Source organism: Anomalospiza imberbis, chromosome 1 (assembly GCF_031753505.1).
Source record: "Anomalospiza imberbis isolate Cuckoo-Finch-1a 21T00152 chromosome 1, ASM3175350v1, whole genome shotgun sequence".
Lineage (NCBI taxonomy): Eukaryota > Metazoa > Chordata > Aves > Passeriformes > Viduidae > Anomalospiza > Anomalospiza imberbis.
Window position 1 is genome coordinate 120,435 of NC_089681.1, and position 22,771 is coordinate 143,205.

Sequence of the window (22,771 nt, forward strand, 5' to 3'; positions counted from 1 at the left end):
CAGCCTCTCTCCAGCCCTTGGAGCGTCTCCTGGATTTGCTCCAACAGATCCAAGCCTGTCTTAAACAAATAGCAAAGGAAAGGAGAAAGAGCAGGCGACTGGCAAAGGCAGACACGAGAAATAAGATTTTGTCTCATCCCGTTTAAATCAGGTGCCCTGGAAGTCATCACAGAGCTGTCAGGGTGATTAATCCCGATTTTTCCACCACCAGAGCAGGGAACGATTGCTGGGCTGGTAAGTGGGAAAGCCAAGGGAAAGAGGAGCTGGGTGCGTGTGGGAGAGAAGCACTCCGGAGGCAGCTGGGATGAGGAGCTGACTCAAAACTTTGGGATTTGTGGTTGGAGCTGCAGACGGGAGCTGAAAACGTAGGAGAAACTGTTGTGGGATAATCAGGCTGTAAAACAGGGGAATACCTGCGGCACCAGTCGAGTCAGGAGCTCCACTTTGCATAAGGAATATTTAAATAAGGATTTTCCCAGTCTTTAGGGCTCCAAGCAGAGCTTTAAACCAGTTCGGGGAGGTTTACGCGCCAGGAACTCATTTCTCCCAAGGAAGAATATTTTGGAACAGAAGTCAGGGTGGTCTTGGGTGCTCATGAAGAGGATCCTTAAAATAAAACATTTTTAGGAATTCTGATGGTGCTGGGGCTACTCTACAGCAAAGAGCCCATTTCCATCACCCACACTCCATCCACAATGGAATTATTCCCTGCTTAAAGGCCAGTAATTTGATTTTAAGAGTAAAATTATTCCTTCCCCGTATTCCCAGGTTTTTCCAACTCCTAGCACCCCAAAACAAAGGGTGAGAATCACAGAAAGATTCTCAAAGACACGGAATCAAAATAGTCAATAACCTGAACTATTCCACAAGGGTTGTCGAGTCCACCACAGGACAGCCCCCAAAATCCCAGAATATCCTAGAGAGCCATTTCCAAAGGTTCCTTGGACCAGGAGGCCAAACTCCACCACTCTGGAGAACAAAACAGGAGAGAGAGAGAAACCACCACGGAACAGGAAGAGCTTCATCCAGCCCACCCATCACCCACATCTTGGAAGCTCTGGAGCTGTGGACTGGAAAAACAGGGAATTATCACCGGGAAAATGATTCATTTTTTGTATTGTCTTTTTTGGAACGACAACGTTGGGAATGGTTTACCTGTCACGGTAATTTTGGCATAACAACAAGAACTTGTAGCAATTAGGATCTGTTTTTATTACGCAGGAAGAACAAATGACCCAAATCCCAACTCCCACACCCTCTCCAAAAGGGTGAGGTGACCAAATCCTCCTCCTGAACCTGCCTCCCTTTGAATTCCAGCCTTCCAAACCCTTTGTGAGAGTTCACAGCAGCCTCCTTTCCCAATAATAGGTGCCTGGAACAAAGCAGCTGGAAGGTTTGATTATCCCAGCGATGCCTTCCGTGAGCAAATCAGGCTCTGGGCCCCGTGGGAGAGCAGAAAATTTCCCTTCTTATCCGTGTCACCCTCGCGACGGAGCTGCCGAGGGAAAATAGGGCAGAGGAAACACAGGGATCCCTCTGAAAGATCACAGGAAAAGCAGGTAACCAGGTTAAAGGGATGCTACGTCATGGAATTTTTACGGATGACAGGGGAATTTGGCGAATTTAACGCAATTCCTGAGGGTTTGAACTGGATGTGGCTGAGTCGCGGGGTGGGGGGCTTTTCATGGAAAGGCTCCTCCTCACCTGGAAAGATTCAAAGAGTCCAAAATGCTTCCTGTGGTTAAACAAAGTTTGCTCTCCTGGAGAAGCTGCTCAAACCAGCAGGTCCTGTGTGCCCAAAGCCTTTAATCCCGCTAATTCCACCCTCAAAGAAGTTTGGGAGCTCATCCCGAAATGACAAAGCCAAGCAGGGCCCTTGAACCCGAGCAGCAAGGCCGGGAGATAAGGTGGGAATCAGCCAGGCCTGCAATTTGCTGGCTGATTAAACCCTTGGAGCAGCAGGAAAATTAGGGAAATCATCCCCCAGACACTTGAAGGAACCACACCGGCTGCCTCCCGGGATAAACGATCTCATCCCAACATTTGGGGGGTGGCAGCGGTTGTTTGGGCATGGATGAGACGTTGTTGGAGCCTCCAGGACTCGCTCAGCCAGTCTGGCACAGGGACGGGTTTCGGGCGACGCGGGCGACTCACCTGAGTGAGTTCACCAGGAATGTTTCCCACCATAAACCATCCAAAAAGTTGTTTGTCCATAAGTCTGAGCCATTTGGGATGTTCTCCAAGCACGCTGAGCGTCCACAGAGAAGGTCCACAGCCAGCTGGACCTTGGCCACACAATGGCCACAGCTCCGAGGTGTTGGACGGGGAGCTGGTCTCGTTATCCGGCAGGATCCTCCTCCCAAAGTGGCACCAGAAGGACAAAATACCGGAATGGGTTGGGTCGGAAATGACCTTCAAGACCAACCAGTCCCAACTCCCTGCCTTGGACAACTTCCACTCTCCCAGGCTGCTCCAAGCTCTGTCCAAGCTGGCATTGGACACTTCCAGGGATGGGACAGCCACAGCTTCTCTGGGAATTCCATCCCAGGCCTCACCACCCTCACAGGGAAGAATTCCTTCCCAATATTCCATCTATCCCTGCCCTCTGGCAGTGGGAAGCCATTCCCTGTCTCCTGTCCCTCCATCCCTTGTCCCAAGTCCCTCTCCAGCTTTCCTGGAGCCCCTTCAGGCACTGGAAAGGTTCTGAGGTCTCCCTGGATCCTTCCCTTCTCCAGGCTGGACATTCCCAGCTCTTCCCAGCCTGTTCCAACATGATCCGATTTTTTCTGGGAAAGGAAAATCAATCCCAACCCTCAAGGCCTTCCCAACTGAGACCCTTTAAACCCAAACATTTGAGCAGAAACTCATCTAGAACCATCCAACATCCCTGCTCAGAAACTGAGGCAGAGATTCCAGGATGGCGCGGCTTTCCAAGATCCCGGGAGTCCGACCTCAACTCCAACCCCGAGAAAAAACCTCTTCCAACTGCCTGGGCAACAAATTTCCAGGGATGAAAAGGAATTGCCAGACATTGCCACGCTCCGAGGGCATTTCCAAACCCCAGCCAATGCCTTCATTGGGTTCTTCACCCAACGGTGCCCACCCAGCTCAATTCCGCCTGTCTGGACACGGATTCCTCGGAGCGACGTCGGAGCCAGAGGGAATCTCATCTGCCAATCTCAAAGTCAATGACCCGTGCTCTTGGAAGCTACGGTTGAAAAGTGCAGCTAAAAATGACGGAAGACGATGAGGTGAGCAGGAAAATTCCTTAAACATCAAGATTTGGGGTTTGTTTCAGGTTTTGGGGTATTTTAGGACGTTTATCATTTACTCTCCTCGGGCTGACAAATGCCACTTGCACCCAGGCGAGGGTGAGACAGAAATTTAGGATAAAAAAGCTCCGATTTGAGGTTGGGGAAGGAGGAGACATCTCCTAAATCAGGGTCCCAATGAGATCCGCCCACTCCTCCCTTTTTCTCCTTTGAAATGCGACAAAATAAATCCCTGCTGGATTTAAATAGAAATCAAATTAACCATGAACAGCCAAAGCAACTCCGTGCTGGCCCAGCCATCGCCGGGTGTGCTCAGAAATCTTTTTAGAAAACGTTTTCCTCCCTCCCTGCACAACGAACAAATTGAAGCAACAAATCAATACCGAGAGAGCTCCAAAACCCAAATCTTATTCCGGCTGCATTAGAAATGTTCTTGGAGCACTGCTGGTGAAGGGTTGAATATTTTAAATTATTCTTCCTCCTCCTCCAGCTGACAGAGGAGTTCCTGAGTCAGATGTGGGAAAAAACCCAAATCTGCTCCGAGTGTTTTCGCCCTTTGGAGCAGTTCAAGGCCTTTTTTAGGGATAAAAGGAAATTTGTCAAGGGGAAGCGAATCTAAAACTGGGAAAGGAGTAAGTGCAACACACAGAGCAGGTTGGAAGAGTTTCCAATTACATTGAGGAATAGGGGAAAAAAGGCATTCCTTGGAAATATGTTTTGGTGGATTAAAGGGTTGGAAGCTCAACTGGAGCTTCTCCCTCTGATTTAGAAGACAAGGAGAGATCCCACACCCTTTGTCATTCCTATTCCTCTGTCCTGGGATTTTTAACTGGACTTCCTCTGATCTCCTGCATCAAATGGATCCTGCCTCAAATGGATTCTGCGTTATCATTCCCAGCCAAAAATATTCCCGAGTCTCTCTGTGCCAAGCCCTTTCCAGGGAGAATTTTCCCCAAATCCAGCCTAAACCTCCCCTGGTATGGCTGGAGTTTCCCCTCGTCCTGTCCCTTTTTCCCTGGGAGCAGATCCCAACCCCCAGACAGCTCCAATGTTCCATCAGCATCTTCCCAAATGTTCTCCTCATGTCCAAGTTTTACTTGGAATTTCTCCAAATGTGAAGCTCCTGCTACGGCCACGCTTTTTGTCCTTTTTCTCCCCAATTCTCCTGCCCTCCCACTCCCATCGCTTCCTCTGCCATTCCTTCAGTATCTCGCAGGGAAAAGATGGGATAAAAAAACATTTCCAGGGAAATTTTGTCGAAAATACAAAAGTTCATTCATGGAGAAGGATCCCAAATAAAATCTGTTCTGGGGTATCCTCAGACCATCTCTGTGAGATCACATCCTGCCTGTTCCCTTGTCCCTCAGATGTTCGGGATGAACGGCAGAACCTCTCCCAATCCCGAGCATTCCCTTGGAATTCTCGGTTCTGTGAAGGAGCGGAAGCGCGAGGTACAAGAGCCTCAAATCACTGAATGGTTTCTTGGTGATTTGACCCTTGCTCCATGGTTTCTCCTGTTCCTGCTCCAGAAATTCCTGCTGTAAATTTTCCTGATCAAAAAAAGGGGATTTTTATGCATTTATCTGACTACAGAAAATACTACCCACCAATCCAGAAGCTCCAAAAAAGATGCTTCCTTAAAAAGTCTGTCTGGTCCACTCTCATTCCCACAATTTCAGGCAAATCCAAAATCTCATTTATTCCTGCCCTTCCTGCCTCAAAGGCTTCCCTAATTCCACGACTTTCCAGGAACAACAATTCCTAAAAAACCCACAGAGGCGGCACCAAACCTCCCTTCATTCCCCGGGATTTAAGTTTGGCTGGAATATTTTCGCATTCCCCATAAACAGGGATTTAGGAACTGAAGCGCTGCCTGTTTTTTCCTCGCAACCATTCCAAACTTCCCTGTTTTTTTTTCCCGAGCCTGCACTTCTTTCCTGATCACAATCAAAGAGCCTCCACATCCCTCTCCATGCATGCAACTTCCACGCGTAGCCTGGAGCATCCTCAGCCTCCTTCACATCCAGTTTTCTTCTCCCGGGTTTCTGTCCCTTTGGATTAATTCCACACTTATTGGGTTTCCCACCCCCCCCCGCCACTTTTCTGCTCCGAGGTTGGAGCCGGGTGAAGGTCGGGATTTTCTCCCAAGGGAATGAGGGACAGGACAAGAGGAAATGGCCTCAAGTGGCATCAGGAGACGTTTAGGTGGGATATTTTTGGGACAATTCCTCCTGGAAAGGGCTGTCCAGGAGAGATCCAAAATCCACTTGGGGAACATGGTCAATGGTGGCCTTGGAAGAGCTGGGGCTCAACCTCAAAGCTCCTTTCCAGCCTAAACAATTCCGCAATTCTACTTTTTACCCACATGGGTCCCAAGTAATTGATTCCTCATTCCCCTCTCATCTTTTCCTTCCCAATCCCTGTTTTTTCTCAGAGTTTTCCAGGTTTTTGCAGACTCCTCGGACATTTGTGCCTTTCCATCCCCGCTCTAAATCCTGCTTGAGCCAAAATTCCATGGAGCTTTAAGTTCTTCTCTTTAAGTTCACAAAATCGTGGAATGGGTTGGGTTGGAAGGGATTGGATCAGAACCCATTCAGTTCCAACTCCCTTCCACTATCCCAGGTTGCTCCAAGCCCCATCCAACCTGGCCTTGAACACTTCCAGAGATCCAGGGGCAGCCACAGCTTCTCTAGGAATTCCATTCCAGCCCCTCAAAGTGAAGAATTCCTTCCCAGTATCCCATCCAACCATTGGGAAGCCATTCCCTGTGTCCTGTCCCTTCATCCCTTATCCCAAATCCCTCTCCAGCTCTCCTGGAGCCCCTTTAGGCACTGGAAGAAGCTCCAAGATCTCCTCGGAGCGTTCCTGAAGGTGAAATGATTTCTGCCACCCAGGAAAATCTGACATGAATGAGGAAAAGGCGCTTGGATCAGGGAATGTGGGCGAGGGAGATCCATGAGTCACCGACAACCTTTAATCGCTGCCACGGGCAGGTTTGTACCCTCTGAAATTCCCTCTTCCAGGTTCTCCGGAACAAAACCAACTGCAGGAAAAATTTTCGCGGCACTGAAATATCCAGGGTCTCAGTTTTCCAAATTTAGGAGTTTTCCATGCTCCGATGGAGGGAAAGGGAAGAAGGAATGGAATCGGAATTCCCGGATTTGCAGTGGGGTTTGACACAAGGAGGGACAACTCTTAAGCTCAGCCTATTTATCCCTAAAATAACTCATTTTTTCCAGGATGAGACACCCCCCACCACCCCCCCCCCCCCAGCTACTCCTGGTGTTCCAGCCCTTTCCCCAAATCCATTTCCCTTCCTGGACACGCTCCAGCCCCTCAATGTCCTTCTTGCCATGAAGGGCCCAAAACCGATCCCAGGATTTGAGGTCCATCGACACAGTGGGATTGTCACTTCCCTGATCCAGGTATTCCCACAAAATTATCCCCAGAAAAAGTAATTTTTTCCGTAGTTAAAAGCCTTAAGGGAAGATTTTTTGCACATGCCAGGAGTATCCCGATTTTTCTATGATCCCTACTGCCCAAAGTACGGGCACCTCAGAATTCCAAAGGCCACAGATCCCTCCTGACAAGGCACTTAATGAGCTGATAAGGCACTTAATGAGCTGATAAGGCTGAGGCAATGCATGGAATGAAGCAAATCTCACCTGTGGCTTAAAAGTCTGGATCGGGATTTTCCTACGTGGAAAAGCACCGGGATCTATTGCCAAACTTGCTCCTCCTGCACACCCAGCTTGGCTTTTCCCAAGGGTTTGCGTTGATTTCCTGCTTGGAGCTTCCCAAAAAACACTTTGGGGGATTACGGACATGATACATTAAGATCTGTTTTCCTCCCTGTGTTATTCCCATGGGTTTTCCCACAAAAAACCTTCCCAACCTCGTTCTGTGCTCCGAGCATTGCGATGAGGATGGTGAAGGGCTGGAATGGAACTCCCAGAAAAGCTGTGGCTGCTCCATCCCTGGAAGTGTCCAAGGCCAGGCTGGACGGGATTGGAGCAGCCTGGGATAGTCGAAGGTGTTCCTGCCCATGGAAGGGGGTTGGGAATACTTTTTAAGGTCCCCCTTTCCAACCCAACCCATTCTTTGATCTTATTCCCACTTCCATCCTGATAAAAATCCCTTTCCGTGCCCCTCCCAGCTGAGGAAAAAAGGGAGAATTGTTCAGGTGAGCCAGAGCGTGACAGAACAGGAATAATTCCAGACACACTTATGGGGTTTGGAGAGTCCTGAGCACAGGATTGTCCTCAATCAAAAAAAAAAAAAAAAACCCTCAGGAACTTCCTGTTAAAACAGAAAATTAAGCAGAAAATTCCCAGACAAAAAATGTGTTCTCTGGATCACTATGGGATTGGGTTTTTTTTGGGTTTTTTTCTGGGGAGCAGCACCCACTACCAAAAAGAAAATCCCTGGAATGGAACCGCCACGCTCCGATATGGATTCCTGAGGGTGACTTTCAGGAGATGTCCGAGAGGCAGGAGAAGAAGGGGGGAAAAGAAAAAGGCTCCTAAAAGGATGGATTAGTTTGGAATTTTCTCCTTCCTGGCAGCTCTGACAGATCCGATGGCGTCTCCAAAAAATGGCATGGAAGGTGGGAATAGGGAAGGGAATGATCTCTGCTCCTTGGGAGAGGCAGAGGTTGCAATAAAAATCAATTTGATGTGGAATTAAAGGAAAATAAAGAGGCTTTTCCACGTTTTTGTTGCCCGACTGCTCCATTTAATCCAGACACACTTAATTAGGGACGCACCAATCCCGAGGGAAGCCGCTCCCGTCCTGGCACCATCCCCACAGGAATCAGCAACCCAAGACCTCCAACCCAGCAAGATTCCTGAGCCATTCAGACTGGATTTAAGGAAGCAATTTATTACAGAGAGGGTGAAGAGGCCCGGAATGGAATTCCCAGGGAATTCCATGGCTGCCCCATCCCTGGAAGTGTCCAAGGTCAGGCTGGAGAGGGTTTGGAGCAACCTGGAATAGGGGAAAGTGTCCCTGCCTATGGCAGGAGTTGGAATGAGATAGTTTTTAATCCAACCCCTTCCAACCCATTCCATGACTCCATGATTAAGAAGAATTCCTGCCCTGTGGGTGATTCCGAGTCCAGCTGCCTCAGCCAACAACCTCCGACCCAAATCCCCCTATTTTTTATGGAAAGTGGAAGAAAATCCCCTCCCACCTCACCCAGAGCCCACTGAAGTGGTCAGAGATCTGTGAGCACGAATCCCTCAATTCCTCTTCTTCCAAAAGGAATTTTTCCTCTTTTCCTAATTATTTTTCCCCCTTTTCCCTAATTATTCCCAAATATTTCTGACTACGTTAAATCTTGCTGAGGATTTTTGTTCTGTTATTCTTTTTTTTTCAAGCAGCCCAACTGGAAAAGGGCTCCATGGAATTCCTCCTCTCCATGTCTTTGAGAGGACATGGATCCATGGATGCACCATTTGGATTAAAGGGAGCAAAGAACCTTAGGAAGCATCCAGAAATCCAAGTCCAGGTCCAAAAATGGATCCAGAAAACCCCTACGAGGCAGCATAATTCCCAGTAAAATTCAGGATGCATCCATAGATCCACCAAATCCTTGTGTCCGTGCTTGGGGCAGCTTGGGGTGCGTCCCTGAAGGTGAGGAATTTAAAAACAGACACCAAAAAGATAAAAAAAAACCCTGGAATATGGAAAAGAAGGGAGATGGGCTCTTCAAGGAGCAGCATTTTCCCTTCCAAGCCCACCTGGAACTCAGAATCCAGGGACAGCTTCACTTGGAGCCTTTGAAAGGATTTAGAGTCCAAAGACATCCCAAAAAAAGCTGGGGAAGAGTTTTCCCAAAAGAGTTTTGGAAAAAGGCATGGAATGACAGGATAACAGGGAATGGAGGCAAGAGGGCAGGGTTAGGTGGGATATTGGGAAGAAATTCCTCTCTGGGAGCATGGTGAGGACCTGGGATGGAATTCCCAGAGAAGCTGTGGCTGCCTCTGGATCCCTGGAAGTGTCCAAGGCCAGGTTGGAGCAACCTGGGATAGCGGAAATTATCCTTTCCCATGGCAAGGGGGTGGAACTGGGTGATCTTTATATCCTCATCCAACCCAATTCCATGATTCCATGACTTCAGCGGTTCCAACGCCCCGGACCGACGGCGGGTTGAAATTCCAAAGCAACAGAAATTCCCACGTTATTCCCAGGCACCTCATTGTCCATCCTCCTCTTGCAGACAGGAAACTGCCCCATTTCCATCCCATAATTGCACTTTTCCGTGCTTTTCCATGACCTCTCCCAGCCGGGTGTGAAGCGCACAAGGAAGATCAATAAAGAAAACTGTAATTCCGTGGCGGCGCTTCCCACAGTAACGTTTTCCAATGGGTTTCCCGGACACGCGGACCCGCTGGAAGTCGTTTCCATTCCGGCACGGAGCAGAGAGGGAAGATCAATAAAAACACAACGAGGCCGGCAGGGAAACGTCAGCACCTCGGGAAGAGGCGGCCCGGAATCCGCTGGAATCCGGCCCCGGCGCAAACGGATCGGGCACACGGGTTTTCCGTAGGGAAAAGACCGTAAGGAAGGAGCCATGCCTCAATCCAGGGATTTTTTCCCTGCTTTTTGGAGGTGAAGAATAAAGGGACAGTGTGGGTGAAGGCTGTTGTGGCCCAGGAGATGAAATCCCAGGAAAATGGGAAGAGGGTTGGGGTGTTCACCTGGAGAAGGGAAGAAAACTTTGGAGATGTTTCCAGTGCCTGAAGGGGCTCCAGGAGAGCTGGAGAGGGGCTTGGGACAAAGGACGGAGAGACAGGACACTGGGAATAGCTTCCCACTGCCAGAGGGCAGGGATGGATGGGATATTGGGAAGGAATTCTTCCCTGGGAGGGTGGTGAGGGGCTGGGATGGAATCTTCCCAAAGAAGCTGTGGCTGCCCCTGGATCCCTGGAAGTACCCAAGGCCAGGTTGGACGAGGCTTGGAGCCCCCTGGGATTCTGGAAGGTGTCCCTGCCCATGGGTGGTCTTGAAGGTCCCCTTCCCACCCAAACCGTCCCGAAAGCTCTGCTCCAACCCAGAACCCCAGACTTCCAGCCAGGAACAAAACCTGCCAGGATCCCCCTCTTCCGGAAAATCCAGCAAACAAAACCTTCTCCCTCTGAGAGTCCATTCCAGGCCTCATTTGCTCCAAGTCTTACGAGACCTTCCTCAACAATCAGAAATTCCCACGTCCTTCCCTGCGGGAACGGCGAATCCTGGTCTTGGAATGACACCACTGGGTCACTCCGCTGCCTCTTCCCGTTTATTGTTGAGAAAGACTTGAAAAAAACTGGAAATAAGATTTATTTTCCTCTTGGGACTATGGAGATGGGGATATCCAGCTTCCCAAAAGTCAGGGTGATGTTTTTAGCTTGCTAAAAAAAATGGTATTGGTGGGTTTATTCCCTAAAAATCAGGATGGGGGAGCTGGATGTGGGAATGTTTAAAGGGCAGGAGCAGGAGGAAGGAAATAAACCAAATCCCTGGATCTGTGAAGGTCAAGGAAAGAGCAAGGGATGAAGAATTTGAGACTTGGGAGGCACCTCCAACTGGAACAGCACAATGTGATCCTTTCAGGAGCTGGAAAACCAAAAAAAAAAACATCGGGATTTGGGGATCCCTGGGAGCAATTTCAGGGATAACAACAAATTCCCAAGGGCACTGGGAGGTCTGGAGCGCTCCACTTCTTCCCCTCGGCACCTGGAGCACATTTATCCCTCAAACACTTCTTGGCGGCTGGAATTAAAAATAGCCAGCATGGATGAGTTGGAAAGTGGAGGGGGGGGGGGGGGGGGGAAATAAATTCCATCCGGAATGTTTATTTTTGGGAAGAGCCAGAGGAGGAAGAGGAAAGGTCGGGGTTCAATGCGTTATTTAGAGCATGTAAGGAAATAATCACTGGAGCAAAAAATGCGGGAGGGAGAGGATGGAGGAAGAGCAAGGAATGGTAATTTAAAGGATTTTTTTTTTTTAAGGAAGAGGTCACCGGAACAACTTTGGAATCATCGTAACAAAATCCTAATCATCTAAACGAAATTCCCACTGATATTTATCATCTGGAGCAAGCATTCCTAAATAAAACCCCCATAAAGCAGCGACAGCAGCCACAGCACAGCCCCAAAAATCCCAGATCCGATGATTTGGGATCCTTCCCCTAAATCCAGGCCCCTCCACGGCTCTGTTCCACCATCGGGGAACACATGGTTTTACGGGATTTGACATCAATTTGACTCTGGAATCTGCCTGAATTCCCAGCTGTATTTTGTGGCTTGGATTCGGGATTTTTTTAAAAGGTTTTGGGGTCATTATTTGGTTGGGATTTTTGTGGTGTCTGTTCCCAAATTCCCAGAGGTGGGACTCCAAAATCCATCACTTCTCGGGAAAGGAACGACGGCAACGCAAAGCTTTGGTTTTCTGGGAATGGTTTAAGGAGTTCTGAGAAGCCTGGAATTTTGGGATCAAGGCCTAAGTAGGTCACCATCAAATCCAGGTAAAGAACTACGGATTCATCCAAATTTTCTGGGAAATGGTGTGGGGGGAGGGGGGGAAGCTTTAAAGGAGCACAAAGTTGAGGGAATTGCTTCCCTGGAGCTCTACCTGAGAACATCAGGATTATCCATAAGGAGGACCTATGGGATGCATCAGGAATTCTCCAACTTCCCTCTAAAGAAGGGATTTTGGTGGCCCACAGGACGAGATTTTCATGGAGTGGATTCCACACGTTCCCAGGAGTTGTGATGTCCAACCAACCCCACACACAACATTCCCGCATTTTCCAGAAGCCTGGAATTCCAGGAAACACCTTTTTTTAAAATGATTGTGGGTCATTTGGGATGATCCAGCGATATAAAGGCCTGGAAACCCTACAAAGGTTGGACAATCCATAAAAACCACCTGGGGTTGCATCCGGGGTAAAAAAGCTCCTTGTCCCAAGAAAACAGCGTCACCAATGAATAAAATCCCCCTCCCCCCCCAAAAAAAAATTGGGATAAAACTGAACTGACCAATTTTCATGGATATCAGGAAAACCCATGGTGAAACACAACCTGAGTCAGGATTTGGAAAACCTTCAGGAGCCTCCCTTTCCTTCCAACCTTTTTAGGGTTGAACTGCATGATTTTAAGGGGATTTTTCCAGCCTAAACCATTCCATAAATCCCTGACCCCTCGTTGCTCCCACCATGCCAAGCAGCCAATCCCATGGCACAGCGGGGCATTCCCAAAAATCCCTTTGAACCCATCTCCAGCCCCTCTGGAAAAGAGCAGCCCGAGGACATCTGGCTGACAGACAGCCCAGACTTTGGATTGCGCGGATTTGCCGCTGGAAAAATCCAGGATTTGGGTGGGAAAAGCGAAGACTTCCCTGGAAAATGAGGGCCTCCCCACAGGCCTTTCTTCCCAAAGGAAGCATCAAAATGCTCTTTCCCAATGGGATTCATGTTGGGATTATCCTGAAAATCCATCCCTGGTTCTGGTGGGATGAGTTGTGCCACCACCAGTGACACGAAACTCCAATTTCTGCAGTTAAATTCACCCAAATTTAGGCTTTTTTGGGCCTGGAATTGCTCCCTGTCAGCGACCCCAAGATCCGGCACTCCAACTCCAGGACAGGTTGGATCAGGCTTGGAGAAACCTGGGATTGTGGAAAATGGGATTCCTGTGGGATTAGATCGGGTTTAAGGCTTCTTCCAACCCAAACCATTCCAGGATTCTGTAATTCGGGATATTCCAAGAAAATCCCTTCGGAGGAAAGGGAAGGCCGCCGGGTGCTCTCCCTCCTCCTCCACCCATCCCGTGGGAATACAACCCTCGATCCCCACCAAAATCCACACGGAATAACACTCGGAGGACTCCAAAATCCAACACAAAACCACACAAATAACCTGAGATCCCACATTCCCGAAGGAATCCACATCCACGACCAAATCCCGCCGCTCTCCCCCTTCCCCAAAACCACCGGCAGCACCAAACCTGGCTCCCCACATTTCGCAATCCCGCTGATTTTGGGCTCCGTGAGCTTCCATCCAGGAAAAGGCATTCCATGGGGGAAGGAGCCCAACCAACCCCGATCCCTGGATGGGCACGGAGGGAAGCGCCACATCCCAATTCCAACCCTGTCCAAGCCACCTGCTGCTCGCTCCAAACATCCCAAATCCATCCGTTTTCCATGGAAAATGTGTTTTGTGGGTTTTTTTGTGTGTGTGTGTGTTTTTTTTTCCCCCTTAATCCCACCCAGCTGCGTGTGCCAGGTGAGGCTCCGGAGCCGTGGAGCAGCTGCGGATTTCTCCGTAGAGGTCACTCAAGGGGTTGATTAAAGTGGGAATAAATAAGAGGATAAATAAATGACTCCATAAATGACGGGACAAATAAGCGAGGAAAATAAATAAAAACGAGGGAACAAATAAATGCGGGGGGGGATAAACAAACGAGGAAACAAACAAATGAGTGAGGAAATAAATAAATGAGGAAATAAATAAATAACTCCACTCCCATCCTGCAGTTTTCGCAGCCGGAGGGAAATGCAAGGAATGGAGGGGGGGGAAACGGCGAAGGGAAGAGGAGGGGAGGGGGAAAAAAAAAAAAAATAAAAATCCCGAACCGGCGGCTCCGTCGTCCTCGGGAAATAAAATAAATCCCAAACAACTCTGCCCCTCCACCTTTCCAAAACCAGCGGATTTGGTCCTCCAGATCCCCGCCCCAAATTCCGGCGCTGCGCATCCCGCTGCAGCCCCCTCCCCTCCCCTCCTCTCCATCCCACCCGGCTCCATCCCTGCCCGCTCCCCTTTCCCGGCGCATCCCCGCATCCATCCACACCCACTCCCACCCTCCCCGCCGGGAGCTGCCCCCCCCTCGCCCTGCCACACCTTACACCTCCATGAAAACACCTCCCGCATCCCATGGGATCCATCCCGGGCAGCAGCCACCTTCCCCCGGCCCCAGCCCGAGCAGGGCAGCGGGATGGGGTTGGATCCAGCCCTTCCATCACCTTTCCGAGGGAGGAGGTTGGGATTAACCCCCCCCTCCCTCCAACCCCCATCCTCCGGAGGGTGGGATCCAGCCCTTCCAAACCCCTTCCATGGGGAGCGGGATGGGATTCGGCAGCTCCAAACGCTCCCAAAAAGGGAAAGCAGGGTGGGATTTAACCCCTCCGGAGCGAGCAGGGTGGGATCCAGCACCTTCCTAAGGAGCAGGGTGGGATCCAGCCCCTCCAAATCCCTCTCAGGAAGGACAGGGTGGGATCCAGCCCCTCCATATGGATCAGGATGGGATCCGGCCCCTCCAAACCTCCCTGAAAAAGGGAAGGAAGATGGGATTTAACCCTTCCATAGGGAGCCGGATGGGATCCAGCACCTCCATAAAATCCCCTGTGAGGAGCAGGATGGGATCCAGCCACTCCAAACCCCTCTAAAAAGGGAAACAGGGTGGGATCCAGCCCCTCCATAAGGAGCAGGATGGGATCCAGCCCCTCCATAAGGAGCAGGATGGGATCCAGCCCCTCCAAACCCCTCTCAGGATGTCAGGCTGGGATCCAGCCCCTCCATGAACCAGGGAACGGGGATCCAGCCCCAGCCAAGGGGAGCAGGATAGGATCCAGCCCCTCCATAAAACCCCCTGAGAGGAGCAGGGTGGGATCCAGCCGCTCCAGGTGGGATCCAGCCCCTCCATAACCCCTTCCAAAGGGAGCTGGGTGGGATCCAGCCCCTCCACTGGGAGCAGGATGGGATCCAACCCCCCCCCCCGACTCCTTTCCCAATCCTCCCCGAAATCCAGGGTGGGGTTGAGCTCCATCCCCCTTTTTCCATCCCCTTCCTGCAGCCACGGGGAACCAGGTGGGCGCATCCAGCCCCCCCACTCCATGCACCAAAATCGGGGAGGGGGGGTTTGGAATCCTCCAGCCAGACCAACACCTGGATGCAGCGCAGGTGGGCATGCCCCCACCCGGCACCCCAACATCGAAGTGGAGCCCCCGGAACGGAGCCAGAGGAGGAGGGAACACCTCCTTTCCCAAAAAAGGGCTGAGACCCCCCCCCCGCCAAAGTGCTGATGGGGGGGGGTAAACACCCCCCAAGGGCACCTCAAAGAAGGGGTGGGGGGGGTTCACCCCCACAAGCGCCATATGAAGAGGAGGGGGGTGCAAGAAGGGGTCCCTAAAGGGGGTTTGGGGGGGGGGGTTTGCACCAGGAGGCGCAGCCCCCCCACCCAGCCCAACCCCCCCTCCCCAAACGCGCCCACCCCCCCCCCCCCCACCCTTTTCCCCGCCGCGATGCCGCTTCTCACCTCTCCGCCATGATCCCCGGCGGCTCCTACCGCTCGCCGCCGCCGGCCCCGGCCCCGGTTCGGGCTCCCATGGCCCCCCCCGTGACCGACCCCGAGCCCCCCCACCCCCCGGCCCCTCCTCGCTCCGCGGCCGCTCCCGGCGCGCTCCGAGCGCGGCGGCCCCGCCGCGTCCCCGTCACCAGCGACAACGGCGGCGCGGCCAATGGGGGCAGCGCTGGGGGGCGGGGACGCGCCGGGGACACGCCCCTTTGTCCTGCCCCGGAGACCACGCCCCTATTCAAATGAGGGGGCGTGGGGAAAAAAACCCCGCGGGGGATGATGGGAGAGGGGGGTTGGAGGATGGGGTTTTGGGCGGGGGGGTGGAGTGCGCGTGCGTTCTGGGAAATACGGTAGCGCGGAGCGGGGGGGGGGGGAAGGGGGCGTGGAGCGTGGTGCGCGTGCGCGCTGGGAATTACGGTAACCACGGCGATGCGGCGCGCGCTCGTGGTTACGGCCGGTTCGTTGCGCGCATGCGTCCCTGAATATACGGTAGTTTTTTGTGATGCGCACCCGGAATTACGGCAGTTATGTTCCGATGCGCGCTGGGAAATACGGTAGTTGTGTTGCGATGCGCACTTGGAAATACGGTAGTGGTGTTGCGATGCGCACTCGGAAATACGGTAGTTGTGTTGTGATGCGGACTGGGAAATACGGTAGTGGTGTTGCGATGCGCACTTGGAAATACGGTACTTGTGTTGTGATGCGCACTGGGAAATATGGTAGTTGTGTTGCGATGCGCATTGGGAAATACGGTAGTGGTGTTGCGATGCGCACTGGGAAATACGGTAGTTGTGTTGTGATGCGCACTCGGAAATACGGTAGTGGTGTTGCGATGCGCACTCGGAAATACGGTAGTTGTGTTGCGATGCACACTGGGAAATACGGTACTTGTGTTGTGATGCGCACTGGGAAATATGGTAGTTGTGTTGCGATGCGCATTGGGAAATACGGTAGTGGTGTTGCGATGCGCACTGGGAAATACGGTAGTTGTGTTGCGATGCGCACTCGGAAATACGGTAGTTGTGTTGCGATGCGCACTGGGAAATACGGTACTTGTGTTGCGATGCGCACTGGGAAATACGGTAGTTGTGTTGGATGCGCACTCGGAAATACGGTAGTTGTGTGGATGCGCATTGGGAAATACGGTAGTGGTGTTGTGATGCGCACTGGGAAATACGGTAGTTGTGTTGTGATGCGCACTCGGAAATACGGTAGTTGTGTTGCGATGCGCATTGGGAATTACGGTAGTTGTGTTGGATGCACACTCGGAAATACGGTAGCCGCGGCGCGCAAGAGCATTTTTGACTCCGGCATTGTGCTGCTCTTTGGGAAATACGGTAATTGTGTGCATGCGCGTTTAGAAACATCGTAGTTCTGGTATTAGAGGATGTTGGAATTACGGTAGTTGTGTTGCGCATGCGCACTGGGAGATACAGAATGGGCGCGATACACACTTGGAAATACGGTAGCGATGGCGCGCAGGCGCGTTTGGAAACGATAGTGTGATGCGCATGGGCATTGGGAAATACGGTACTGCGTGATCCTCCTTTGGAACTGCGATGCTTCTTGTGCGCGTGCGCTCTTGCACACACGGGAATAGTTCGATGCACTTTGGACATTACGGTACTTGAGGCGCGCATGCGCCTGTCGAGGTACGGTAATTGTGTGATGCGCGTGCGCGTCGGGAATTACGGTAACCGTGTGATGCGCATTTAGAATACGTTGCTGTCAGTGCGCATGCGCAAGGTGAAATTACGGTAGCGGTCCGACGCGCACGCAAAAATCTGGTTATTTGTTTTGCACATGCGCATTTGAAATAACGGCGGCGGCACTGCGCATGCGCGCTGGTAATTACGGTACCGGCGCGATGCGCATTAGGAAAAATTATGGTACCCGCGGCGCGCACGCACATTTGGAAATACGGTAATCCCGTATTTCCCGAGGCGCACGAAGCGGGCAGGGGGGAGAAACACGCGTGGGAGCTGCCGCGGGCACTCTGTGCGTGTTGGGTGTGCACCTCCGCCAGGCTCACACCCGTGGGTGCCCCAGCACCCCGGCACCCACGGGTCCCCCGGGACCTTCACCCCTCGGTGCCACCGTGCGGCCCCTGAGTTCCCCCCCGGGGTCTGTGACACTCCCCCCCCGCCACCCCCCGTGTCCCCCAGCATCCCAAAACACCCCGCTGTACCCTGTGGGACCCGTGCCCCACCATCCACTGTCCCCCCCGTGTCCCCACCCCCTGTGCCCCCCACCCACATCCATGTTCCCATTCCCCCCCTGGTGCATTTGGGGTGGGGATGGAGACCCCAAGCTGGGAGGCTCCAACCCCTCCGGCCCCCCCCCCCAGGTCTGTTCAGCCTGGGGGTCGCCGCTGAGATTTGTCCACCCCAAACTTTTCCCTCGACCCCACCACCCCTTCCTGCTGCGCCCTCAGACTTTCCCTCTCTGGGATGTCCATCAACACAGCCCAAAACTCAACACACCCCGAGGACGGAGCCCAAAATATATTTTCGGGAGGATAAAGGACAGCTGGCCAGGGTGACAGCGGAGCTGAGGACACCGCGAGACCTTCGGAGCAGCTTTCACCCCGTGGCCAAAACTTGGGGAATTCAATCTGCCAGGAGGGGACAAGTTCGGTCACGGCACGAAACCAACCACAAAACCCTTTTATTCCCTTTCCAGCCTCAGCATAATCCCTGACTTGCAATTTTTCCAGGAATTTGGCCGGCTGTCTCAGCAGGATCGGCGGCTCCGCCGTGCCCGGGGTGCTGCTCACATGTTCTCTTTTCCACAGCTGCGAGAGCTCCCTCACGTTCACCCCGTGGTTTTTTTTTTGGGAGCAGAAGGACCCAAAACCCGTCAGGTTTTCTCCTCTGAGCTCCTTTGGGACATGCATGGAGGGGGATGGAGGCTGGGAAAGGGTGAGTCAGTAAAATTTTGGGGGTTTTTCTCCTCCTCCTCTTGCTCTTTAGGTTTAGTTTTGGGAATATATTTCGTTTTGGGCTGGTTGGGGTTTTTTTTTTTTGTGTTTTTTTTTTCAAGTTAGCATGATTTGTGCAGAATAAAGGAGCAACTTTGTCCTTTTCTCTAAGCATCCTGATCCGAGAAAATCCATTCCATCACCAAATCATGGAATGGTTTGGGTTGGAAGGGAATTTCATCGAGTTCCACCCCCCTGCCATGGGCAGGGACACCTCCCATGACCCCAGGGTGCTCCAAGCCCCGTCCAACCTGGCCTTGGACGCTTCCAGAGGGAAATCAGGATGTATCTGAGGGGAGTGATGCGGCACTTGGGGGACATGGTCGAGGTCCCTTCCACCTCAAAACCATTCCATGATTCTATTCCTGGGCACGGCCTCTCTTTGTTCTGCCTGGAGCTTTTCAGGGAAGCTCCAAGCAAATTTCTCTGACTTTTAAACCTTGATTAAAAAAGAGATGCCAGCAACTCAAGCCCATGTGTTCCCGCTGTCTCCGTCACCATGGAAACGCGAGACTGTTGTCTTTTAATATTTTTAAGTTATATAAAGGCTTGCAAACACTCTGAAACCCCCTCAACGATTAAACAAGAGGAAGAGTGGAAAAATTAAATCCACTTTTCCATCAAAAAGTAGATGGGAATGGATGATCTTGAAGGTGTCTCCCAACCCGAGCCATTCCATGAAAAAAAACCCAATCCCATTTATTCCACTGCATCTCCACAGCCCAAATCTTGGAGTGCTGATGTTTTAATCCCATATTTTAACACGCTGCTCCTTCTCCGTTCCCCCTGGCCTGTTCCAAATCCAACCTTAAGGAATGGAGCTGGAGAACAAGACTCCTTCAGGACTGGAGGGCATTTTTCAGGATGATTTTTTCCCATGTTGGTGAATTTGCTTTCCTGGCTCTCCTGATGTTCACACAACCCTGAGCAGTTTCTAAATTCATATAAAATCTTCATTTCTGTTTGCTTGGCTTCTCTGGAAGGTGTCCGTGTCCAGCTGGGAAATTGGGAAATGTTGTTGTTGTCCCACCTGGGAGCGGGAGCCGCAGGAATTCAGCCACCAGTCACAAAGTCCTCTTGGGTAACACCGGATTTTGGGAGTGGAAAATATAATTTCAGTCCTTGGGAGCCTGTACCAGAGTCCTCTCCTGGTTCTTGAGCAATTCTGCCAGGGAATAACAAAACCTGGGAGGAGAGGAAGGCTCGGAGCGTCCTGATGTGCACCGGCCAAAGGAGGCCCAGGAAGAAACCCGGAAAATTCCCTTTAAAGGGTTGCCCTGTTGAGGTGAACGGGTTGGGCTCCAAAATCCTTATGGAATGGTTTGGGTTGGGAAGGACCCTAAAGTCCACCCGGTTCCATCCCCTGATTAGCCCAATCCCTTTGTCCGGGCAGGTTTTCTCCAAAAGGTGAATTCCATGGCCGTGGGATTTGGTTCAGGCAGAGCCATCACTCCAGAGGCTTTTCCAAGGTGGAGGGACTTGGGCTCCCTTCCCAGGGTCGGGTGTAGCCCCCTGGGAATAACGGGATGCTGACAACAGGATCCTGAAGGGATCCTGGCTGATGGATTTGTTTCCTTTGTTTCCCGTGGAAAGTTTGATTTGACTGGAATCTTTGGGAAAGAGCCTGGAGGGGCAGGACAAGGGGAATGGCTTTAAATTAACAGAGGGAATTTGGGATATTGGGAATGAATTCCTCCCTGTGAGGGTGGTGAGGGGCTGGAATGGAATTCCCAGAGAAGCTGTGGCTGCCCCTGCATCCCTGGAAGTGTCCAAGGCCAGGTGGGACAGGGCTTGGAGCAACCTGGGATGGTGGAAGGTGTCCCTGCCCTGGCAAAATGTTGGAATTAAAGATCTTGAAGGTCCCTTCCCACCCAAACCCTTCCACAATTCCCTGACCTGGGTGCTCTGGGTTGCCCCAAACTTTCCGTCAGGGTGGGGACAGGGAGAGCAGGAGGTGACAACATCCCAAATCGTTGGTCCAAGGACCCTCTGGATGGTGAATACTGACATGGAATTGGGGAATCTGTGGCACCTGCAGATTTGCTTTGGAAAAATTCAGCGTTTGTTCTTATTATCAACATTTTTAGGAACTTTTTGCCTTTGGATCATTGTTCTTCCCCCTTTCTCACAGTTTATATATTGTGGGGTTTTGCCATTTCCCCCCTCTTTTTGTGAAAATTGATCCTTTTCCCTTTTTCCCTCTATTTTTCTGGGCTCATTGCTCAATCTTAATAATTGCTTTAGGTGGGGTTTTGTAACCAGATGTTTCCTATTTTTTGGCAGCCTTTCTCCCCCAGAAGGCCTTTGCTGGGTGGTTTGGTTTTGGCATTTATTCTGATTTATTCTGGTGGGGCTTTATGGATTCACTTAAAACAGGAATTTTTTGGGGGGTTTTTTAATCTTCATGGGGTTATTTTTCCTTCCCCATCTGCTTGTGGGGGTCTGTCGATGGATTTATCAATTGCAGATGGTTTTGAGGGATTATTATTATTATTATTATTATTATTATTATAAACTGGAGAATCAGGGGCCATGATTCCACAGGACATGGAAGAGGTGAACAGCACTTTCACTTCCACACCAAAGTGTCGTGAAATTAATCGTTCAGGTTGGTTAAACTCTCACTGTCAAAGGCAGCAACAAAAGCTGGTTTTATATAAATTACATTTTTTTATATTTTGTCAATATACGGTTTGATGGGAAGGTCCACTCTACGAATTAAAATCATATCCTAAAATGATTGTGGTTGGGAAAGGCCTCCAAGATCGCCAACATGGACGAGACATAAAAGGGAACATCAAATTAGAATTAATTTAGAATTATTTATGTGGATAACAAAGGTTTAAGAAGGCTTATTGGCATTTTATCATGGGGTTATCGCTGGCTTATCACTGGCTTATCGTTCTTATCAATTAAGTGGTTCATTAGGATTGGCCACAATTAGAAGAGGGACTGAGCCATAGGTTCCAGGTGGCAAAATTGGTTCTGTATTTACTGTAAGGAATTGAAATCTCAGAATCAGCTTCCAAAGGGGCATAGAATCGTGGAATTGTTGAGGTTGGAAAAGCCTTCTGAGACTGAGTCCAACTCTCCTTCCCCCAGCAGTGCCAAAGCCACTCCGAGCCATGTCCCCAGGTGCCACACCCACATGGACCTTGATCCCTCTCAGGGATGGGCACTCGTGCCAGGGCTGGGCAACCCTTTCCAGGAAGGAATTTTTCCTAATATCCAACTGAATCTCCCCTGGCACAACTTGACACCAGTTCTTCTTCTCCCTTGTTCCCTGGGAACAGAACCCAACCCCCACCTGGCTCCACCGTCCTTCCAGAAGGTTCCCCCAAGCCTTCTTTTGTCCAGGCTGAGCCCCTCCTGTTCGTAGGGTCTCATGATGATTCCCTCTACTCATCCACAATTTTTCCAGTCTCTGGTCACTAATCACTGAAGTTTCCAAAGCAAATATTTCCAACACCACGGGAAATTGTTTTCATACCAACCCAGCCTGGCCTCGAGCTCTTCCAGGGATAGAAGTGAGGCACGGGATGGTTTTTGTGGCCATTCCTTTGCCATTCCTTGGTGCAGGACACAGGAGATGCCTCGGACAGTGATGGTCCCTGTGGAAAAGGGGCCAGAGCCTGTTTGGTCGGTGCTTTACAGGTTATGGAATGGGTATTGGAATAGAACACGTTTATATTACTCCATTTTCTTCAGTGGTGGAAAAAGCCCGTTCTTTATTCACGTAACTCGTTTTTATCCAGTTTTACGGACTCCAACTGGTTAGTAATTTCTTGCCAATTACTTTATTGGTTATTAACACGGTGTTACCCTGTATTGATTGGTCACTCAGGAAAAGCTGTTTGTGATAGATAGTTCTGATTTTTCTATCTAATGGTGTAAAAACAGTTTATACAGGTGCAAGTTGTTTTTTCACCCAGGAACAGATTGTTACGCTAACGAGCTGCCCACACCAGGATTGCTTTCACATGGGAACTTGCAAAGTGCTAGCTTGGCAAGGCCAGCCACTGATTTTAGGAGAGCAGGCTTGATTTTATGAGGCGTTGCTTCATAATTTTTCTACCTTACTGCAACAAAGGGGGACGTTGAAGTCAGTGCTGAACCCATGGAAAGGAATAAGGCGTTTTTCCCGCTTCTTTTCCCTCCTCTTCCTTTCCCTCCCTGCCTCCAGA

At 50.9% G+C, this 22,771-nt stretch overlaps 1 protein-coding gene across 9 annotated transcripts in view; it reads right to left on the reverse strand.

The window, feature by feature from the left end:
• Window positions 1-15,720, reverse strand: part of ARHGAP39 (Rho GTPase activating protein 39) — a 106,712-nt gene extending 90,992 nt beyond the window's left edge. For all 9 annotated transcript variants that reach the window (XM_068212621.1, XM_068212539.1, XM_068212376.1 and 6 more), the window contains exon 1: window positions 15,569-15,720. In XM_068212621.1, the coding sequence (XP_068068722.1) occupies window positions 15,569-15,579 (11 nt within the window). In that variant the 5' untranslated portion in view covers window positions 15,580-15,720. The remainder of the gene's footprint in view (window positions 1-15,568) is intronic.
• Window positions 15,721-22,771: the final 7,051 nt, after the last annotated feature.